The sequence below is a fragment of the Eptesicus fuscus genome, chromosome 9, assembly GCF_027574615.1.
Source record: "Eptesicus fuscus isolate TK198812 chromosome 9, DD_ASM_mEF_20220401, whole genome shotgun sequence".
In the NCBI taxonomy this organism is placed as follows: Eukaryota; Metazoa; Chordata; class Mammalia; order Chiroptera; family Vespertilionidae; genus Eptesicus; species Eptesicus fuscus.
This window is the reverse complement of record NC_072481.1, coordinates 63,032,358-63,056,490: the sequence shown is the minus strand read 5'-3', so window position 1 is coordinate 63,056,490 and position 24,133 is coordinate 63,032,358. Positions and strand designations below refer to the sequence as shown.

The following is a 24,133-nucleotide window of genomic DNA, read 5'->3' as shown; positions in this document are numbered from 1 at the left end:
AGCTGTGTCCTCTGTACATGGATCTGCCTTGGGAGCCAGAATGGGCAGTAGTTGTAGGTAGTAGATGAAATTTTATATGTTCAGCTATTTCTCAACTTCTTCCTCCAGTAACAACACCATTATCTACCAACAAACCACAGCTCTGTTTGTTTTTGCACATTTCCTTTTAGTTTTTATTAACAGCCATACTTTTAAAAGTTGTTGTAATTTAGTTTTTCATATAGTTTTACTGCTAAGTTTATTCACGTTCTTCTTGTTCTTAGAGATATCTTTTAGTTTCTCCCTGGTATGTATAGCAATACTCTTCAGTTCATTGCCACAAATACTAAATGGCAAGCATCACCAGGGAAGCAGTATGTTAAATTGTGCTCTGAAGACCTGAAAGAGTTAATCTACTTTTCAAAGTTCCCGAGTTACCATCCGGGAGAAACTGAAGTAACAAGACAATCTGGCTAACTATATAATGTCAATAAGAAATACTTTGGGAGTGTATTTGCATAATACTAAAATGCTTTTAGTTTTGACAGCATAAACATTACTGTGTTCGGTAGGGATTTATTTCAAGATTTGAGTGTCAATTTTGTGATAGTAAGTTTAGTTCAGATACATCCAAAAACTTTCAAGCTATACTCACTATTAAACAAAGTGGGGGTTTTTTGTTTCTGTTTTGTTTTTGCCAACAGATTGTGTGCTTTGTTGGACTGTAAGCTTTGTACATTTTATAATAAGCACATTCCTGTTGTGAAATGGGATGCATCTGATCCACAGTAAATCTGGTTGAGAGACAGTGGATCCTAGCCAGCTCAGCTCTGGTTCAAGGGAAAAGACAATCAATAGGGGCAATGACATTTATGAGAATCTGCTTTCATCACGCTCTGCCTCATCAGAAGAGAATCTAGATGCCAGTGAGGTGGTTTTACTTGGAGAATTACTCAGAACCAGATATGAAGTCCTCTCTGTGTTATATCCCCGGTAGCTATTGCTCAAATGAATGTTTTGTTTAAAATTAGTTAACACTTTGTGATCATTGGAGGCAGAAATAAACTTTTCTTTTTTAAAAAAGGAGGGAAAACCATGAGGGCAAGAAGGTTACCATATTTTTCTAAAGTAAGCTGGGAAAGGCCAAACTCATTAGTTAGACGATAATTCGTTTTCCTTGGTAAAACATTGACTGGAATGTTTCTATTAGGAAAATGTGATCGAACTGTTCCAGCCTCAGTGCAGCTGCGCATGCTCAGAGGCGGCAGCAGACAAGAGACATTACGGACTGTTTTTGTTACTGCCGTGTTAGAATATGGACAACTGTCAAAACCAAGGGCGATTTTCTTGAAACTAACCACTTTGTACAACTGTGGTCAAAAATAAGCCTTTACTTAATATCCATAGACAAACCAAGTATTCAGCTGGTGGTTTCTTCATTAACTTTTTAAAAATAAGCTCCAAGAGAAGCAAATGTTTGAACATATGACAAAGGGTGGATATTTACAAAACCATGTGCCATGCTGTAGCCTGGCATCAGAAGGCAACTTCTCAGAATGAATTACTACGTATGCTAACCCTGACTGGAGCCCGTCACAACCATGAAGGCTTTAATCGCCACACACACACAAACCCAGGACTAGGAAGGAGAAAATAAAAGCCAGCATTCCCAAAAAACAATCCCAGCATTCTAAAAGCCATCCTGAATATTGTGCTGAAATGCTAGACAATGTGGTACAACCCAAAAAGCACCAACTTGCACCAGTTAGGAAGAAAGCAGGTTTCAATTGGTTAAAAAAAAAATTAGTAAGTATAATATTTTTTAAAGGAATAGAGCCTTACTCATGTTTAGCACGTACAGCAGTCTTTGAGGATATACTAATGAAGGGTGTCTGAGCCAAGAGCTTTAGGGGACCTACTTGAATAAGGAAATGAGAATGTGTTTTAATGAGCACAGCAAGTATTCATTCAGTCCAATGGTGCTGTGGCGCGAATGTATTTTTTGACTGATTTAAAACGTGTTTGATGGTTGTTCTTTCTGTAGCCTTGCTTACTATACGTAAGTGCTTAATGAACTTCACCTTGTCTCCTGGGCAAGTGATCATAATTTCAAAACTTGGTGGTTTCTGAAAAAAGAAAATCTTATACTACTGTTGTTTTATAGCTTCCACAAAACTGAATTTAAAAAGACAATGTACAGGCAATTGGCAAGGAATCTCCCTTGAACCCATCACATACCTATTAAATCTGGAAAGTTTATTACAGTTCATTTATGTGTTTCCAGGCCTTTATCTATGCAATCATAATGAATGTGGATTAAGCAGTTCTTTCTTGCCGAAGGGAGATGTTTCCATCCATTGCTACACACAGCCACCATCCCTTGTAATAGCAGTGAACCAAAAACGTATCCTGGAGTCTCTTTCTTGGAATACTGTTAAGAGGAATTGTCGAGGCCAGATTTTCCACATCACTTCCTGCAGTTTGAAATAGATCTAATGTCCCCAAGTTTTTTATATACCATTTTCTTGTCATTCACTCCCAAATCTTTTTTTTTTAAATCCTCACCTGAGGAATTTCTTTTTCTTTAATAGTTATTGTTGAAAGTATTACATAGTTCCTTCTTTTTCCCCCATTAACCTCTTCCCATCCTCCCGACAGGCCTTCACCACCCCATTGTCTGTGTCCATGGGTTATGCATATATGCGTACAAGTTCATTGGTTGATTTCTTCCTGGATCTTATAAAATTGGTTTTTAGAGAGAGGGAGAGAATGAGGGAGAAGAGAGAAACATCGAAGTGAAAGAGATACATGGACCAGTTGCCTCCTATATGCGCCTGACCAGGGATCAAACCCGCAACCTTTTTTGTGTATGGGACGACACCAACTGAGCCACCCAGCCAGGACTGATTCCCAAATCTTATTTGCAGTTCTGACTACTCTCCAGAAGTCTAGATTAATATATTCAAATGTGTTAACCTCTCTGTTTGAATATCTACAAGGCATTTTAAACTCAAAATGGCCAAAACAGAACTCTTGGATTTTCTCCCCAGACTTGCTTCTTTCCCCTGCCTTACCTATATCAGAGATTGGTCCACCATCCACCCAAATGCCCACGACAAACATTTGAGTCATTCTTGACTCCTTTCTTTCCTTCTTCCCCACATCTACGCCATCACCAAGTGCTGTCAACTCTCCTTCAAAACACATCCCAGACTGATCCACTATTTTTTGTCTCTGTTATCGCTATTCTTGTCCAAGCTACCATTATCTTTCATTTGGACTATCGCAACTGCCTCTTAACTAATTTCCCTGCTTCCATTCTTGCCTTCTAGTCCATTTTCACAATGCAGCTATCCAGAATTGTCTTTGTAAGTTAGATGGTGCCACTCACCTCCTTCAAACTTACAGAGGCTTTGACATTTAAAATTCCCACCCTTTATGCTAGTTTACAAAATTCTGTGTGATTTGTCCTCTTTCTGAATCCATATCCCCACATACACGGGGATCTTCTCTCTTCACTGATGTATTCCCATGGCCTAGTACAGCGCCAAATGTATTAAACATGCTGGATAGATGTTTGTCAATTGACTGGGTAAATGAATGAAATTATTGGAGAAGGTAAAGAGAAGAGTGGCAGTTAGTGATTGTTATAATAAATAGACCTGGGGTCGTTTTCTCACTGGGAGGTCTTTAGAAATGAAGATGAGTCTGCTCATCCTTGAAATGCTGTAAGACTTCTCTAGAAGAGTTCACCCCACCTTGTTACTATGCTTTGACAAAACAAGTTGCATAGTTTGTCTTATACATAAGTTTGCTATCACATTTCTAGAAGTTATGTCTAACTTGCACAGTTGTTCAGCTGCTCATTCAATACACACAGAGATCTACTGGGGCCAGCATTTTAGTTAGTAGAATACCTTTGGGGGACATGGGAACACACAGAAGGTATATCTAACCCATGCAAGGCCCACAGTTGGGTGGGGACAGGGTATGTTGGAAGGCTTCTAGGGCAGCCTAATGCCCACAATGTATTAATTGTGTACTGAACATACAAAATACTTCTCATACTTTAAGGCTGGTTGCCTTTAAAAAATGCAGCATGCAATTTCTCTGATTTCACAGAAAATTATGGGCACCTCCAGCTATCTGGTGCTTATTTTGGACGACATGCACAGCAAATTTTTATGGTTTTCAACTTTCGGGAAAATTAGTTTAAAATTTGTCAGTTCCCTAGTTCTCAACATACTAAATTTTGCAGGCCTTTTGGCAGCTGACACTTATTTTCACTTGACATTTGGTGATATATTTTTATTTGTTCCCTGTAGACTGAATGTCAGATGCTCTTAGTCACTCAATACGTGTGTTGTATCATTATCATCAACAAGGAAATGGACCATTTGAATTAGTACATTAGATGTCAAGAGTGGCAAGACCAGCCCAGCTCCTGCCTAATTTTCTATTTAAAAAGCTAAATGTTGCATCCAGCCTTCTTCCAGGAAACTGTCTTGCTGCCACATCTTTGTGGAGGGGCCTTGGAACATCTAGAACTTTGTTGTTGTGTCCACTCCAGATAATGAGAGGGATCTCTCCCAGATTTCTTCAGAGCTGTTTTTCCTTTGCCTTTGTACGCTGGGCCCACTGGTTTTCCTCCTGAATTTCTGTCTAACCGTCCCAATCACCTGTCCTCCAGATCTGAGCACTGGTTCAGAGAGAGGAGTGTTGCAACGTTAACATCCACTCTAACATGTGGAGCTATATTCTTTGTGCTTTCTCTACATAATGAAGGAATTTAACACTTCTCGGGGCACTTTTGGCTTTACAAATTTTTAGTTATAATCTGCTTTTTTCTGTAAGCAGGCTTGTGTTAGTCTTATAGATGGCATTCTTATCAGCCAAAATAGCAGGTATTAGTTAAAATCACACCTTACTTCTTGTGTAATTTGTGGAATGTCAAGTCATTCCACAAATTATAAAAAGAAAGAAAAGGTCTATCGTTGTTTCTACATCAGAATTTAATGAGTTTTAATAATATGGTCTATCGTTATGGACTCTAGATACTGCTTGTCAATTTTGTTATATAAGTAAATGAGTTGCTTTTAGCTGCAGTTAACAGAAAACGCAATTTAAAATAGTTAAGGAAATAAAAATGTCATATACAAAGTGGGGCAAAAATAGGTTTAAAATTGTTCTTATGGGAAATAATACAATAATTAATAAATAATAATGCAAGAATAAACTGTTTCCTGTATTCACAACTGTAAACCTACTTTTGCCCCACCCCGTATTCAGAGCTCCAGGGCTCCAGGGTTGGTTGATCCATCAGCTCAACAATGTCATCAAGGCCCAGGTTCTTTCCATCTCTCTGCCCTGCCATCCTTGATGATGGCTGTGTTCTCAGACCAAGCCCCAGTGCCAGGTACCATATTTAGACAGGACAGTGTCCAAAGGAACTTCTATGCCTTTAGGAACCTCTCAACAGACTTCCCCTCAGTGGCTAACATTATGTCATTTGCACCAGTCCCTAGCAAGAGGGAAAGAGATGCCATGACCAATTTAGCCTAGGAGGTGCCTGAAGGGACAATCCATGCAAAAACACTTAGCACAATGCTTGGCACTTAGACAGAACTTAATACATTTTACTTACTATTGATGGTAAGTTAAGTCCCTAGCATTACAATTGTAAAAGAGGGTCAGAGTTGTGAGTTTTCAAGAGGTGGATTCTCAGATCTTGGCAATATTGATTCTGTGTAGAGGAGATGGAGAGATGACAAGGATCATTTGCATATAGTGGGCACCTAGGAAACTCATCTACAGTGTTGGGTTGTAGAACCAATGCTCGAATCCTTAGGGAGAGCACAGAGAAGCACCCTACTCATGGGAAGAGACTGGGATAAATTATTAGAGCAGGACTCCAGTGAAAATAACCATAGTAGCGCCCAGGTAGATGGTTAGAGAGGGACAAAGCATAAAGAATGACTTAGTGCTGAATCCCAGAGCATCAGCCTGGGGCTAGTTAGATCCTTCTTTCTCAGGTCACAACTGACCCTGAGAATTAGGTAAGGATGAGCCCAAAGGTTATGAACCGTACTATACTATACTTGTATATGAAAGTATGCAGGAGTTAGCAACAAAGCAGGGCCAGACATCTGTCTTCTCATAGGATAGGCATTATGGGTGCTCTGTATAGTATAATTATTCTCACTGTTGGCAGGTAATTAGAAGCATCTTGGGTTACTAAAAATAAATAAATAAGTAAATAAATAAATAAATAAATAAAAGCACACAAGAAAATCCCGTAAGTATCATAAGCTAGTGTTACACACCTTATTTTCTAGATGTAGTTTTTCTCTAGCAGAATCCTTTGGTTTACCTCTGAGGATTTCCATCCTTCTCAGATTTTTTTAAATTATGTTTTTTATTGATTTCATAGAAAGGAAGAGAGAGGGAGAGAAAGAAACATCAATGATGAGAGAATCATTGATCGGCTGCTTCCTGCATGCCCCCTCCTGGGGATCAAGCCCCAAAACTGGTCATGTGCCTTGTCCAGGAATCAAACTGTGACCTATCGGTTCATAGGTCAACGCTCAACCACTGAGCCACACCGGCTGGGCCCTTCTCAGATTTTTTTTATCCACTTTTGGGTTTGCCCTATCTTCCCCTCATTCATATACCCAGCTTCATTGCTTCTGGTTGAATCTGGTTAAACGCCAGAATACTTTACTCATGAATAATCGTCTGGGGTGTTTTCAGTAAACTCTATGGGAAGGAGATAGAATTACAGTTAGAGTCATATTTATGAATGCCAAAAATTGTTTTGGGACTACAACTCTCAGAACTCTAGAACTGGAAATGACCTCATTTTTAAGCTCTGCCCCCTCATCTTACAAATATGAAAATCAAGATGCTCAATATCCTGGTTAATTTTTAGAACTTGCCACTAGAAATAGACCAGTAAGTTTAGAAATCCAAGAAATCAATGGGAAAAAATGTGATGGATATTTATTTAATAGTCTGTGGGAAATGTTTCAAGAGATCTCATTTGTGTAATAGTTTTTATTACAAAAGTTCAATAAGAGGAAAATGAGCTAGGCGGTTATAAAACTTTCAAACTTGTTAACCATCCTATAAATACCACCAGTTCCCAGAATGATTACAGGATTAATGACATTTACTTGACTCTAATAACTTTTGAAGATTTTAATGTATTACATAATTTCCAGTACTATTGACCATTTTTCTAATAGAGACGCCCTTTACTAAATTTTCTTTTTTAAAAAAATATTAATTAAATTGGGGTGACATTGGTCAACATGAACATATAGGTTTCAGGTGTGGGTTTCTATGTTGTCTATGTATTGTACCATGTGCCCACCATCCAAAGTCAAATCTTCTCCTGTCACCTTATATTAGGAGCCTCTTCTCCCCCCACTCCCTCCCTCTGGCAACCACCACACTGCTATGTGTGTTCACGAGTTTCAGTTTTATATCCCACATATGAGTGAAATCATATAGTTCTTAGCTTTTGCTGACTGACTACATTTTCCAGTAGACTAAGGTGAGCCATTTATGATCTGAGTATCATCCAGAAATCCCTTTTGGTTCTAAGGAAGAATTCCAGATGACCCACCCGCAGGAATAAATAACTACTGTTAACATTTTTATTTCCTAGCTTACACGTTACTTCCTCTAAGTGACCTTCTTGGACCCCCTGAAACATGTACCCCTCTTATTTCCCAAAACACACTATTGCTTTCCTTCAAAGCCCTTCTCATAACGTATAACTGTGTGTTGACTTGTGTGAATCTTTAATGTCTGTGCCCCTAAGGACACTGAACAGCAGAGGCCATGTCTATTTTTTATGGTCACTGACGACTGTCTAGCATGGTGTCTAGCTCTCAACAGACACTCAGTATTTACTCAATAAATGGAAATAATAAGATTGGGATAATTCGAGGCACATTTTTGCTTTGTATTATTATTTATATACTAGAGGTCCGGTGCATGACATTCATGCACTGGGAGGTAGGGGGGTGGGTCCCCTCAGCCCAGCCTGCACCCTTTAGTAGTCTAGGAGCCCTCAGGGGATGTCCGACTGACAGCTTAGGCCCGCTCCCCACCACTGCCACTGCGCTCACCAGCCGTGAGCTGGCTTGTGGCTGAGCTGTGCTTCCCCTGTGGGAGCGCACTGACCACCAGGGGGCAGCTCCTGCATTGAGTGTCTGCCCCCTGGTGGTCAGTGCGTGTCATAGCAACCGGTGGTTCCACTGTTCAGTCGATTTGCATATTACCCTTTTATTATATAGGATATACCTTTGTCATTTTAATTTTTATGAGCATGTATTAGATTTGTAGCCAAAAAACAATATTACAACTTGTTTTCATCATTTCAAAATATAATTGCCCAACATTTTAATAAAGCACAGATTAAGGAAGTTGGTGGGTCTGGCACCCCAAACTCATTTAAAATATTCTATTTTTGGTAATTTCTTAGAGACATCTTAAAAATTGTTGAGCTGTATTTTGAATAAACAACTTGAAAATGGACATTTATTCAACTTTTTTGCTTCTGACAAAAGGCCTTTACAAATACTTTTTTAAAAAATCTGTTTAAATTTGGGCTTTCTGTATTGGTTTTCTGTTGTAACAACTTACCATAAGCACAGAAACTTAAAAAACACCAATTTATTATCTCACAGCGTAAATGATTTTTACCCGGACTGTGTTCTCTTCCAAGCTCATTCAAGTTGTTGGCCGAATTCAGTTTCTTGTGATTGTAGGACAAAGGCCACAGCTCCTTTGCTTTTTCTGCTGGCTGTCAATGGGGAGCTACTCAGTCCCTAGAGGCTGCTCTGTAGGCCCCCTCCACAGGTAGTTCCCAACATGGTTGCTTACTTTCTTCCCCAACAGTAGAACATTTCTCTGACTTCCTCCACCGCTGACTTTTAAACCCTCTTTAAAAGGCTCCCCTGATTAGTCAGGCCCACCCAGGGTCATCTCCCTTGTGATTAACTCAAGTCAACTGACTAGAAACCTTAATCACATCTGCAAAATATCTTACCTATGCCATGAAATGTAACCTAATCACAACAGTGATGTCATAGACACAGGTTCTTCTCACACTCAGAGGGAGAGATTTATCTGCACACAACGTGTACATCAGGGGGTGGCAGTCTTGGGCACCATCTTCGAATTCTGCCTGCCATACTTCCCAGTGTGGTGGGAACCCTTCTCTTTCCAGATTAGTTGTATTGGTTTGCAGTGTGTATAGTATCTTGGTTTGAAGTGTATCTACATGTCCACGTGCTTTTGTAATCTCGCTGTGCTTAAAATACATTGCTGACTGTTTAAAGATTTTCCCACAAATAATTCCTTCTCATAATGTGACCTAGATATTGGAAAGATGAAGGAATGGCTCCCAACATTCAGTAATATCAGTCTGTTTTCTTGGGAAAACAAAATTGAGGATCTTTAGAAACAAACCTAAGTTCAGACTGCTGCAATTTGTAGCCTCTGCCCTTTCATTGTAGCCTCCAGAATGTCTGGGTCCACATTTTGTTCAAACAAATAAATCAAAAGGTCTTGTAGATCCTCATGGTCATTCCAACATTTATTTTCATTTGACTGCATAGTGGATATCTAACATTGTATAGAAAAGAAGAACAAAAACACCAGAGCACAGCTGTCTACTAGTAAGTTCAAATCTCAGCTCTGCTGCTGTAAGACCATGGACAAGTCAGCAACCCTGCCTCCATATTCCCATGTGTGAAACAAAAATAATATTTGTACTTGTTTCATCAGATTATGAGGGTTAGGTAAGTTAAGTAGGAGTTCTTAGTCGAGCTTCTAGCATATAGGAAGACTATCTTAATGTTTGTTAATATATTGCTAACTAAATTCCTTCTAAGAGCTTTGTCCTAAAATTAGAGTTTAGAAGAGCATTCCAGTATGTTTTTACGTAAGAATTTTTATGACTGAGTCATTTAGTATATTAAACCTCTTTTTTATTCTCTCTTTTTTTTTTCTTTTGTAGTTTTGGTTAGTTTTAGTAATTTAACCAGCACATGAGGGGAAGTTAAGGAATGAATCACTGAATGTTCCTTGAATATGAACCTAATGCATCCCACAGTTAAAGGGTGGTAATTAATCCACAAGACATACTCGGTGAGCATTCCTAGTGTGGTTAGTACATTCTGTTCATATTACTTAGCATTTTAATCACACCACACCTTAGCATCCTAAGGCCCTCACATACAGAAATGCCATCCATCTTGGATATGAAGATACCATAGAACCCAAAATTACTTCAGCATAGGATCTTGTAATACCCAGTGGACTTAAATGCACAGGGTTGGAAAACAGAAGGCATGAGCTCCGGTCCTGATGAGGTTGTGCTCTGTGATGGGCCTCGGGAGAATCATAACTACACAGTGCAGTGGAAATGAACATGGGCGTGGGCTCAGCAGCCTTGACTCAGCAAGTCAGTCAACCTCCCTTAGCCTCAGTTCACTGGTATACCAATGCCTACCCTTCTACCCTTTGGCATTATTGTGAACATCCAACAAATATTTCACTTTATGGTCACTATCTATAATAATAAAAGCGTAATATGCTAATTAGACCAGACAGCTGAACGACCTTCCGGTCGTCATTCCAGACATCCTCTGGACGAAGCTGCGGCGGCGGGGGCTGAGGCAAAGGCAGTTAGGGGCAATCAGGCAGGCAGGTGAGCAGTTAGTGGTGATCTGGCAGGCAGAGTGGTTAGGGGTGATCAGGCAGGCAGGCAGGTGAGCGGTTAGGAGCCAGCAGTCCTGGATTGCTAGAGTTGATGTCCGACTACCGCAGGGATCGGGCCTAAACCGGCAGTTGGACATCCCCCGAGGGGTCCCGGATTGCGAGAGGTATATCTCCCCTATTAGATTATTAACTTCCCAGGGACAGGAATTATGGGTTTGTGGGTTTGTTTTTTTATCTTTGTAGCCGGTTTTAAAAAATGTTGGCATCCACTAAGTGTTGAACTGAAATGTTGATCAAATGAGAAAATATATGTGAAAGCATGATATAGGTGCTAAGTATTAATATTATAAAATCAGTCAAATGTGCTAGTCCATGTGGCCTCAGGAGCTAAGATGTGCTGGTTAACAAAGAACATGAATAAACAAATGAAGCGTGGCCTTTGAGTGTAGCCAGGACAACACAATGTAACTTTGATGCACCAGCAGGTTCCAAGCCAGCTGCCCTTTGACTTTCTAGAGACATCACCTCAGTGGCTTCCTCAGTATTATCTGCATGTCACACTTAACACTAACGGCAAAACGACATCAGCAACAAGTTGAGGAAATGAAACCGCCTCCCCTACCAACAAAGCTATGTTGCTGCTCTTCATCTCTTTGGAGCTGGATAAGAATAGAAACAGGATGACAGTGTAATTTTAGAGCTCTGACAATACGATGGGTTAAAAGGGATCCAGAACATTCAAATGGCGTTGAAAACCTAGTGGTGATGGTGACGGCACAGCTCCCAGCGCCGGGCAGAACTGAGACACATCAGCTGCAGACGGGCCAAGGCTGAGGGCCTCATTTGTAGTCATAACCTCTGGCAGCTAACCCCGCAAAGCCGCTGAAGGAAAGCAGCTTGGCAAACAGCGGTTGGTGCAGGCCGTTAATGGAACCTCAGCACAGGCTGCTCAATGGGCCTCATGAGAGCATTCACATCCAAAGTGAAGCTGTGAAACATTCACAGTGGACATTTAAAAAATATGCCCAGCAAAGCCAACTTCGGACAGGGCCAACCGGACCATATTGGCATCTAAATAAAGTATTAAACTAATTATGGCGCTATTACAAGCTATTATGTATATAGACTCCCAATAATAAATGTATACGGTCTTATATTTGTTTGGGGGGAAATTTTACAAGAAGAACAAGATAGGTGGGATCAATAGATATTTTGTTTAATGCTGCAAATGGTATGTTTTTAATCTTTTATTTCTTTTTGAAAGGTAACCCAAACCAAGCACTGAGTTAATTTAGGGCATAATAATAATGATATCAGCGACTACTGGTTTGTTTGATGTTTGTTTTTAGCAACTACTGGTTTTGATCATAATGTGCCAGATACTGAACTAGGTGCCTTGTATGTATCAGTTTGTTTGCTATCCACATAATCTCTGTTAGAGAGAAAACATTATCCCATTTTTGGATTAGGAAACTTAGGCTCCAAGTGGTTAACTCATCCCATGTCACATAGCTAATAAGTAATAGGACCTGTATTCAAATCCCCAGTTCTTTCTATTCACCATGAGAACCCCAAAGGAGTGAAATGGAAGACAGGATGATGATGTAAACATGATAGGACAAATAAGGAACAAAACATGAGAGCCATAAAGAAGGTAAGAAGAGAGTAGAACAGAAACGGTAAGAAAAGGAGACTAGGCATTAAGAAAGAGGGGGGCGAAAAAGCCAGAGAAAGACAAGTATCACATGATCTCACTCGTATGTGGAATCTAATGAACAAAATAGATCCAGAGACATAGAAGCATAGAACAGACTAGGGCAGTGGTCTGCAAACTCATTAGTCAACAGAGCCAAATATCAACAGTACAACGATTGAAATTTCTTTTGAGAGCCAAATTTTTTAAACTTAAACTTCTTCTAACGCCACGTCTTCAACATAGACTCGCCCAGGCCGTGGTATTTTGTGGAAGAGCCACACTCAAGGGGCCAAAGAGCCGCATGTGGCTCTCGAGCCACAGTTTGCCAACCAGGGGACTAGGGAATCTCAGAGGGAAGGTGGGGAAGGTGGGTGGGTGGGAAGAGATCAACCAAAGAACTTGTATGCATATATGCATAGTCCATGGACACAGACAATAGGGTGGTGAAGGCCTGGGGTAGGGGTGGGGGTGGGGGTGGCTACAGGGGGTCAATGGGGGGAAAAGAGTACATATGTAATGTTTTCAACAATAAAGATTTAATTTTAAAAATTAAAAAAATTAAAAATTTTTTAACTTAAAAAAAAAAAAAAGAGGGGGAATTCTTTAGACCAAGCCCTTTAGAGTGATAATGCCTTTAGTAACTGTAATCATTCTATATCATCTTGCCTAATGCAGTTTTGAGGCCTGTGGGATGTCTTACCAGCCAGGCCCACTTCCCACCTTATGTAGTACCTCCAGGGGCTATTTCGAAGCAGAGGTTTACAAGAAATCTACCACATAGCCTGACAGCTTCCCGGAGCTGGGAGGAAATAAAATTGGAATGATTTAAATTTAAATGTATCCTCAGTGTTTGTGTTCTGACTTTACATTGGCTTTGCAGAAAAGACTGTAATTTTAATTCCCTGGAAAGCAGATGGGATCTGTCATGTAGTGGTAAAATATGAGCAACTTGTCCAAATGTACAAAGAAAAAGAAACCGTTTTCTTTTGTGGGTCAGTTTCATGGTACAAGTATTTGTCACTGAGTGCACACAATCTGGTATTCATCAAAATAATAGAAGACATATCTAATGTTTATTGCGCAATTACTATGTACTAAATGCTTAAGATGTATTTAATGGTCAGGAGGAGCTTAGGAAGTTGGTACCAGTCTGACTAAGCACCCGTTTTAGCAATGAGAAAACTGAAGTTCAGAAAATTCAGCAACCTAAGGTCACTTGGCTAGTAAGTAGCAGAGCAGAGATTTGAATTCCAGGCCCTTGATCATAACGCTACACTATACAGACATTCCCAATGGAGGGGCTGAGCATGTAACCAGTAACACTACATTTTTTACATTAGTACTCCAGGAAAAAAAAAAGGGGGGGGGAGGAAAATATAATTACCTAAAAACTAGTACCAGCTCTTGCAAGAAAGATGTGTGAGTTGGGTGAATGGAAGTAGCAGAGCTCATTTGAACCCGCTGCTGTCAGGAGAGGAATCTGTAGCACAGGGTGGGAGGAGAAGACTTGGGGCAAAAGAAATACGGTAAAAATTATATGTTTACAGTATAAAGTAAAAAGATCAAACAAACATGTAGAGTGAAAAGGGAAGGAAGAAATGTAAATCTTTAGAATAGAGGATGCAAATTATATGGATAATATTTTAATTAATGAAGACGTTTCTCTACCCTTTTTATTTCTGATTTCATGGGCTAAACTGATCCATTCAACTCAGCCTTTGGAATTAATACTGTTTGTTCTCACAGTGCCCCCCACCCTGAGTAATGCTAAATTCTACTCTGTAAGGTGTCTCTGTGAAAGGTGGGTGTGTTTTTTGGCCTTGATTTATTTTTTTCTTGAAAGTTAAGTAAGTCAACATTAACTATGGCTATGTATCCACAGAATAGGCAGTTTCTTGAAGGCTCAGCGTTTGGATCTTTTCCTGCAAAAATTCCCACTTCCATGGTTATATTTAGTGTTTTTTTTTTACATCCTTACCCAAGGATATGTTTATTGATTTGAGAGAGAGAGGAAGGGGAGAGAGAGAAAGAAACATCTATTGGCTGCCTCCAGTACTCGCCCTGACCGGGATCAAACCTGCAACCTAGGTATGCTTTCCTGACCAGGAATTGAACCCGCAACATTTTGGTACACAGGACGATGGTCCAACCAACTGAGCCACCGAGCCAGGGCATCTTTAGTGTTTTAACTGCCAGAGTAGCTGGCATTCTATGGGTCCATGTGTCAGGGCAATACTGGACCTTGTTTGCAGCTGAGTTTGTCTGCTTCATGGAACCCCTGTGCCCAGGGTATGCAGCTCTCCATGGAGAGCTTGTGGTTGAGCCTCTCTTGTTTCTTCTCCAGAAATCTCCCGGGGGTTAGCATTGCTGATTTGATGCCATGTGGTCCTGCCACTTTCAAAACTGTTTATGTGATGCTTAAAACAAAATTTTTTTTGTCCATACCCTTAGCTCTGAAAGTAATATAGTATTATCAGTGTTTGTGGTCTGTACCTACCTTGATGACTTTGTTTATATAGATATCACTGAATATTTTTTTAAAAGGGGAGGGGGAGTAATGCCCTTGTACAAAAGCCAGTTGTTTTTTTATACTTTTTTTTATTGATTTCAGAGAGGAAGGGAGAGGGAGAGAGAGATAGAAACATCAATGATTAGAGAGAATCATTGATCGGCTGCCTCCTGCACACCCCTACTAGGGATGGAGCCCACAACCCGGCATGTGCCCTTGACCAGATCAACCTGGGGACCCTTCAGTCCGCAGGCCCACGCTCTATCCACTGAGCCAAACCAGCTAGGGCCAAGACCAGTTTTTTAATGTCAGTGCAGCTGATTTAACTTTTAAAAAACACAAGCATTTTATCCTCTAAATTTTTAATTTGAAAGATGTAGGATTTTAAAAGAAATACATTATTTCTGAAACTGGTATATGTTAGCTGCCCTACTTCTGTTCTCTTTAAACACACTTAAGAGTTTAATAAAGTTCCTAAGTTGAGATATTACATGTACACTTTTCACACCAGAATGTGTCACTGCTGAATTCTGAGTAACCTTTGAAATGTTGTTATAACAGAAGCAGTAGCATTCGTAATAGAAACGAAAGGTAACAGTAGCTCTGTTCTCATGATCTCTCTAAGCTGAATGAATTTTCCATAGACACAGAGGTGGATGCCACAGAAGGAAACCGTTGTGTGTTTTCCTGGGTTCACTGCTGCCCAACAAGTCATGGTAAATGTTGGTTTTGCTTCTTTTTTTATGCTACAGCAATGATTTCCACTTCCGGTTACATAGAAAAACCTATTCTGCTGTGAAAAGAGGTCACATTGCATCCACGGAAATAATTTTTTATTGTTCTGAGTCACTCTGGTTTGTGGAATTTTTACGAGTTCCAGGACAAGGATGAGATGATATATTTATTTTATTTTGTATCCCTTTTCACCTTTTTTAACTGCATGAATGTCAGGCTTGTTGTCAAAGTATTTCCATATTTTTATTACTCTAGAGCAAGCACGTAAAACTCGTGGCCCGCGGGCCGCATGCCTCATTTACTTGGCCCGTGTTAGCCTTTGAGTTTGACATGCTTGCTCTCAGAGTCTAGAGGTTACTCTGCTATGTTTATGTCTCCTAACTCTTCATTGACAATTCACTCTGTGAACTGGCATGTATTTTGGCAGTATTACCTGCTTTCCCCAATGTCATGTGATCTCTTGTTTTTCCCTTAGCTACTCATATCTTCTCCATGTATGTCGTCACTATGTTCAAGGTTGTACAGACCTTTCAGAAGTATTTAAATTGTTATGTTGCGCCGCTAGAAGGACGTGCATTGCATTGTGAACTTCAAAGGGCATCGGTTATGCCTTAAATTGTTTTCTTGTATTAAAGTGAACCTCAAGAAAAGCACTCCCTCGTTTAGCCCAGAATATCTCTGTGCTTGAGACTTCAGCCTGGGATTACAGAACGTCCCTGAAACTCATTTTCACCTATGCTTCAGTTTGATTGCAACCATTGTATTTGTTAATCACCTGTAGGGACCCAGTTTAAATTTAAATAACAGTTCGGGATTTACCAAGGATCCTTAGATGTTCTGACATTTTTAGAAAATACTTGAATAGAAAACAATGACTTCCTATGTGCCGAGATTTCAAGGTACTGGTTATTGTTGATAGTCCTTCCACATATCACTCCATGTGTGTGCAATTCTTACTTAACATTTAAAATTAAATCTTGTACTTTCTGGGAAGGGTAGGAGGATTGGCTATTCTGCCTCCCACCTTTGTTGACTCATATGACCAAACTAGTCGCTATTCCAACAGTGTCCTAAGTAGTCACTCTTCCAATAGTGTCCTAACTAGTTAACCTTCCAACAGAAGAAGGGACTATAATATTCACTAAAGCTTGAGCTAGAAGGGGATGAAATGGATGATTTCTAAAAGATAATTTCTTATTTTGCAAATGACCATGGCTGGTCCAAACTATACTACATATATTCACAAAGGGGTGTGTGTGTGTGTGTGTGTGTGTGTGTGTGTGTGCGCGCGCGCGTGTGGTTGCACATGGGAGCATGATTCAGTGTTCAGACGTTTTAGATGATTGGTTTTTCTTTTAGAAAATATTAAGATATTAATCTGGATCATTTTCAACAGGTTGACATGATGAAAGAAGCGTTAGAAAAACTTCAGCTCAATATAGTAGAGATGAAAGATGAAAATGCAACCTTAGATGGTGGAGACGTCTTATTCACAGGTATAATTGTATTTACTTTTTTCTGTCTAAAAATATTTCTAATATAGGACTCATAGTCACTTATTTAACTATAGTTTTTTTAATTACCAAAGTAAAAAATGCTAAATGCAAGAAATTTGGAAAATACAGAAAAGCAGCAAAGAGAAAAAAAAACAAAAATGAACTTTCATTCAAAGATAAACATTTCAATATTTGGATGTATGTCCTTTTAGCACTTTTGTATGCATGCATTTGCACATTTTTAACAAGAATGCTATCAATATTTACTTATCATTTTGTAAGTTTTGACTACCATGTTCTACAACGTGAGTTTATGGGTTGCATGGTTTTTCATTGTGTGACAATATATCTGGTTTGTATTTTAAAAATTCTTAATTCAAGATGTGTCATTTGCAAATAATTTTCTTCCCAGTTAACAAGACAAATTTAAATAATTATCAATGCAAATTGACTTGGCTTAATGCCAAATGAGTAAAGCAGAGCTTAACAAAATATAAACATCTCATGTTATGATTGATCTAACTGGAACCAGATCTTACAGTAGGTTGAATGTAGCTACTAAAGAAAGCAAGATTTTAGCATTTAACCTTCCCAACTCTTTATGATCATGATGGTTCTGTAAAGTCCTATGTGGAGCTCTGGATACTCAGATCCATTCTAGTTGTACTGAGAAGCAAGACATCGATAATGATTTTTAATTTGTAGTGAGAGTGTATTATCTACCCTCTATATGTCAGGGAATAAATACTTGTTTCACAGATGTCCCAGCAGAGGCTGATCCAGGGATATAGGAATGTGGCCCCAAGAGGCCCACTGAAAGCATGAAGCTTCTTGGAAGTCCAAGATGTCCGCTGATGTGAATCATATCGAATCCCATGTACATAGACAAAACAGAGCCATCTTCATTTCAATATAAAAGTATCTTGTATTACTTGTGTTTTGATAGAATTAATGTTCCTGGGGGAGGAGGAGGATTTCTCCCGTGACATTCGGGTAGTTTCTTGTTGGGTATCACATACGTATGGGTGGGACCACTGAGCTGCCGAGCTCCAGGGGGCGTCACTCTTGTCATAGGCTTGTGAACAACATCCCTGGGGTTGTGTGCTGCACAGCTGTGCTTCCACTGTCACGGGCAGCAGCCCGCCCCCGGGTTTGGTGTGCATACCCGTTGAGCCATAAGAACACAGAATAAGGAGTCAGCAAGGCCAGCCCTGTATTCTCAGCTCTGCCGAGGCCATGCAGACTCTGAATCTGCCGAGTAAGTTCCCCTTAGAATATTCTGCACGTCTCCCCTGGATGGCACCTTCATTCCTTCTGGCAGCCCAGAACAACAGCCCGTTTCTCTTAGACAATAGCCTTTTGTGAAAAGATAAATGTTTAAGTCACACTTCCTTACAATAAGACTCTTTTTTTTTTAACCAAAACATAGCCATATAATAAGTAACTTGTAAGCAGGTACTGATAATATTTGAAGTATGCTTTAAAACAAGCTGTGTTCACTGCCATGGAGTTATCTTAGCAGCGAAGCTAAACAGATTTCCTAACCCTTCATCAGTGTTAGCCACAACTTATACCAGAAGCCTCTTCTGGTCAAGACCATTGGTCAAAGGTCTTTCCACAGCATCTCAAGCCTGATGTGTTTGCCCCAATTCCTAGTACTAAGCATGGAGGCTTACCTTTGACACTATCTGCAAACTTGCTTTTTGTAATATTCAGTTCTTAATATCTTAAAAGTTATTTTATTCAAAACTGAGATTGTGTTGGGATATTAAAATCTTTATCTGCTTGGCACCCCATTCATACTGAAATCTGGTCCTGCCTTCTATTTCCTACTTCTTTTTTTTTTTTTTTTTAAAAATTGTGGTAAAATATGTAGCACATAAAATTTGACATTTTTACCTTTTTCTGTAGTTGTTAATCCTCACTCAAGGATATTTTTTCCATTGATTTTTAGAGAGAGAGTGGAAAGGAGGGAGGGAAGAAGGGAGAGAGGAAGGGAGGAAGGAAGGGAGGGAGGGAGGGAGGGAGGGGGAGATAGAGATAGAGATAGAGATGGGGGAGAGAGAGAGAGAGAGAGAGAGAGAGAGAGAGAGAGAGAGAGAGAGAGAGAGAGAGAGAGAGAGAGATCATGTGAGAGAAACACATTGATTGGTTGCCTCCCGAAAGTGCCCCTACTGGGGCTGGGGATCAAACCTACAACCCAGGTACGTATGTGCCTTTGACCAGGAATTGAACCTGAGACCCTTTGGTGTGCAGGCCAGTTCTCTAATCACTGAACCACACTGGCTACGGCCATTTTAACCATCTTTAAGTATACAATTCAAGCACTGCTTGCCTTTCTTTGAGTCACACCTCAATGCCTGTATTCCTAAACTATATGTTGTTTAGTTTTGCTTGTCTTATAGCTTTGTAAGACTATGAAGACTTGTGTGATTTTTCTGCTTCTGAGTTAATTTGATGTGGGTAGCTATTGTTCATCCTCAGAGCTGTGTGGCATTTTGTGGTAAAAATACATCATGATGTATTTATTCATTTTACTGCTGCTGTACATTTGATTGTTTTCCAGTTTTTGTCTATTTCTTCAGTGCTGCTATGTACATGTTTGTGTTTGTCCCCTGGGGACATGCATAAGAGTTTTTCTAAAGTAAAAAGCTAGAAATGGAAAAACTTTTTTCTTTTGCTTCAGTGAGATGATTATATGATTTTCCTTCTTTAATTTATTGATGTGGTTAATTACATTAATTGACTCTCTGATAGTTCACCAATCTTGCATTCCTGAGATGAAAACCAATTTGGTCATAATATATTCTATTTTTCCTACAGGTTAGTTTGTTGGTATTTTGAGACTTTTGTTTCTGTAGCCTGTAATTTTTCTTTCTTGTTATTCTTGTCTGGCTTTGGTGAAAGAGTTCTATTAACCTCATAACATGTATTAGGGAACATTTCCTATGTTTCTCTTCTGTAGTCAGTACTATTTGAATTGTGTATTCCTTGAGCTGTGGTAGCACTTACCTACAAACAGGACTTGAGGCTGGTGCTTTCTTGTGGGGAGATTTTAAACTTACATTGTTTCTTTAATGATTGTATCATTATTGAGGTTTTCCTGAGTAAGTTTTGGTGAGTTCCATTTTTCTAAGATTTTATCTTTTCTCTAAGTTTTCAAATGTTGGGTATAAAGTTATTCATATCTTCGCCCTAGCCGGTTTGGCTCAGTGGATAGAGTGTCGGCCTGGAGACCAAAGGGTCCCAGGTTTGATTCACGGGCACGTATCTCAGTTGCAGGCTCCTCCCTGTCCCAGGCCCTGGTCGGGGCTGATGCTGGAGGCAACCAATTGATGTGTTTCTCTCATATTGATATTTCTCTCTGTCTTTCCCTCTCTCTTCCACTCTCCCTAAAAACCAATGGAAAATATCCTTGGGTGAGGATTAACAAAAAATAATAATAATCAAAGTTATTCATATCTTCCAAATAGCTGTTTTAAGCTTCACAACGATAGCCATGTCTCCTTTTCATTCATAACATTAATTTGTTCCTTCTCTTTTTTTTCTTGCCAAAGATCTGTCCATTTTTAAAATCTTTTCAAAGATCCAATTTTTGGCCTTGTTGAACCCTCTCTCTTATATGTTTCCTTTCTCCTTCCTATTTCTACCTTTATTTCTTTCCTTCAGATTTCTTTCTTTTCATCCTGTTCTTTTTGTCTTACCTTTCAAGTTGGAATTCTGTCTCTTGAATTTTGAACCTTTGCTTATCATAGTATAAACATTTAAAAGCTATGTAACTTTCCCTCCAAGTGCTGCCTTAGCTGAATCCTTCATCATTTGAGGTTAATATTTTTGTTATCATTACTTCTAAATGTTTTTTTTTAATTTCCATTAGGATTTATCCTTTGACCCACTAGTGGATAATAATGTATTATTGTTTTGTGTGTTTTTTTAAAAAAACACATATCAGTTGTTATTGCTGGGACAAAGGCTCAAACATGTAACCTATCCTTCCTTTATAAATTCTATTTCAAATAGACCAAATACTTGAATACAGAAAGATTTTCTTTTTACAGTTCTATCCAGTAAATGTAGGTCCCTAATAAAATAATGGATCTGTGCAATGATCATCAGAGGATGTTAAACCCTTTATGTAAAAGCTTGATGGGAGCTTCCTAATGGATCAATGGGGCTGAGGCCACCTGAACACACTGCTCATTCTAGTAGCACCAGAAACGTGAGAGTCAGTCGTGGCTTCATGCATTAGACGCACAGCCCCACCTCTGAAGTACTCCTATCCCCAAAATTAATTAATTAATTTAATTAATTAATTAAAATTTAAAAAGAATCTAATTAATCATCTGCATGAAACTATTAGTTTACCACAAATAAAAAGCATAAAGGAACAACTTAATGTTAGATGATACACACACAAGGAAGCAATCAGCCAAATCTAAAATGTAGGATAGTCAATAGGACAAATGACCTATTTTCTCCTATGAAAGAATGAGGTGAGGAAGGAAAAGAAACAGAGGATGAATTGGGATCGAAGAAAATGATATAAGAAACATACCATCAAAACAATTCTTTTCAATATTTCAATTTCAGCACTTTTTATCAGTTCTTTTTTTACTAGGAAGGCCATTTAGAGGATCTAGCCCGCCATACTGCAAGAAACAGAAGTCCAACTTACTTTTTTTTTTTAATATATATTTTATTGATTTTTTACAGAGAGGAAGTGAGAGGGATAGAGAGTTAGAAACATCGATGAGAGAGACATTGATCAGCTGCCTCCGGCACACCCCCTACTGGGGATGTGCCCGCAACCAAGGTACATACCCCTGATCAGAATCGAACCCGGGACCCTTCAATCCGCAGGCCGATGCTCTATCCACTGAGCCAAACTGGTTTCGGCCCAACTTACTTTTAAAGAGATAAGCATTTTGCTTTTCTTTGTACTTTCCTACCTTGCCTTAAACTTTGAAAACGAAAATAGTGTGCAAGCCCTATTATAAGTTTGTTTGAATTTGCTTAATGCAGTAAATGTTTTTCTTAAAAATTATATGTCTAATTTATAAATCTATTTTTAATCTTAATTAAGGAAATTTCGTGTTCTTCTTTTCAACTTTTTAAATAAAGTGAGTCATGCTTTTGTCAAGTAAAAGACTTTTCCCTACCTTAAGTTTTGATTTGTATGTATTGAATTTTCTTACGGGATAACACAATCATACCATTACCAAAAAAAAACATGTCAATCTGCCACTAAAAATTCCTATGTTTATCCTATTGTTTCCTAAATAAAAACATAACTCTCTTATTGTGGTAAAATATACATAACATAAAATTTACCATTTAACTATTTTTAAGTGCACAGCTCAGAGGCATTAACTACATTGACATGGTTGTGCAATCATCACCACCATGCATCTCCAGCATTTTTTCCCTTCCCCAAACTGAAGCTTTGTATCCATTGAGCACTGACTCCCCAGTTCCCCTTTCCCCCAAGACCTGGCAATCATTATTCTAGTCTCCATTTCTATGAATTTGAAAAGGTTTATCTCTAAGGGCAATAGTTTGAAATCAGATTTGTGTACTAGTAAAAAGAGCAGAGGGCAGAGGATGAGTACACCTGCCCTCTGTGGTAGGAAAGAACTGTGTGATGTTCTGAGCTCATTATTTATAGACTAGTGGCCCGGTGCACAAAATTCGTGCACAGAGGGGGGTTCCCTCAGCCCAGTCTGCACCCTCTCCAATCGGGGACCCCTTGAGGGATGTCCGACTGCCGGTTTAGGCCTGATCTGGGACCTCTCACAATCTGGGACCACTGGCTTCTAACTGCTCACCTGCCTGCCTGCCTGATTGCCCCTAACTGCCTCTGTCTCCCTGCCTGATTGCCCCTAACTCCTCTGCCTGCCTGCCTGATTGCCCCTAACTGCCCTCCCATACCAACCTGATCTCGCCCCCAACTGCTCTCCCCTGCTGGCCTGATCTCGCCCCCAACTGCCTCTGCCTGCCTGATCACCCCTAACTGCTTTCCTATACCGACCTGATCTCGCCCCCAACTGCCCTCCCCTGCCGGCCTGATCTCGCCCTCAACTGCCTTCCACTGCTGGCCAATTTGTTTCTGATTGATCAGTTTCTATGCCAGTTAGTGTCAAAAGCTCCGCCTCCTAGGCAGCCATTTGCTCCTCACAGTTCACCCAGATTTGGTTCTGAATGGTCAGTTTCTATGCCAGTCAGCATCTCCGGGCCTGATCATAGAGGCGGGGCTGATCAGCAGCCCCCGAGGAGGCCCAGAGAGAAACAGGCACAGCTGCTGGCGAAGCCTGGAGAGAAAGAGAGAGTCAACGGCTGACCAACAGCTGCCATGGAGGCTGCGGATCAGACCCTGCCTCTCTCTTTGGGCCTGTCTTCGGACCTGAAATGCAGCCCCCTCGGCAGTCAGTGCTGGGTCACCACAGTACCCCAGCACTGACTGCAGGACTAACTTTTGGTCGGTTGAGCCTTCGGTTGTTTTGGACATTACAGACCCTGGGTTTTTATATATTAGGATTAACGAATAGTGTGCTATCATTGGGGCCACCCACTCACTGTGTTCCATGTCATTTATTATAGGTAGAGAATTTTTTGTGGGTCTTTCCAAAAGGACAAATCAACGAGGTGCTGAAATCTTGGCTGATACTTTTAAGGTAGGTGAAAGACCATTTATGCCTGGTACAGAGTAATTAATAAATATTCAGACCCACTGAACCCAGAAGTCATGAATAATGGTATTTATATGTCACCAGCTTTGCAAACTAATTCCTAGTATTTATATGTTTGTTGATTTCTCAATAAATAAATAGGCTTTATTGAGCTACCACAGCAGCAACAAAGTTATCATGGACATCTGTGTTCTCCCAGTATGCAAGGTGTCCCAAAACATGTATGCACACTTTCTGATAGCTCCATTTCGAAAAGGAAATGTGTTTTAATAAAGATTGCCTTATAAATTTTCAAAGT

General features: G+C 39.7%; 1 protein-coding gene across 2 annotated transcripts in view; it reads left to right on the top strand.

The window, feature by feature from the left end:
- DDAH1 (dimethylarginine dimethylaminohydrolase 1) overlaps window positions 1-24,133 on the top strand; it is a 150,437-nt gene that overhangs the window by 90,880 nt on the left and 35,424 nt on the right. For both annotated transcript variants that reach the window (XM_008139550.3, XM_054721229.1), the window contains exons 2-3: window positions 17,050-17,149; window positions 23,747-23,820. In XM_008139550.3, coding sequence (XP_008137772.2) covers window positions 17,050-17,149; window positions 23,747-23,820 — 174 coding nt within the window. The remainder of the gene's footprint in view (window positions 1-17,049; window positions 17,150-23,746; window positions 23,821-24,133) is intronic.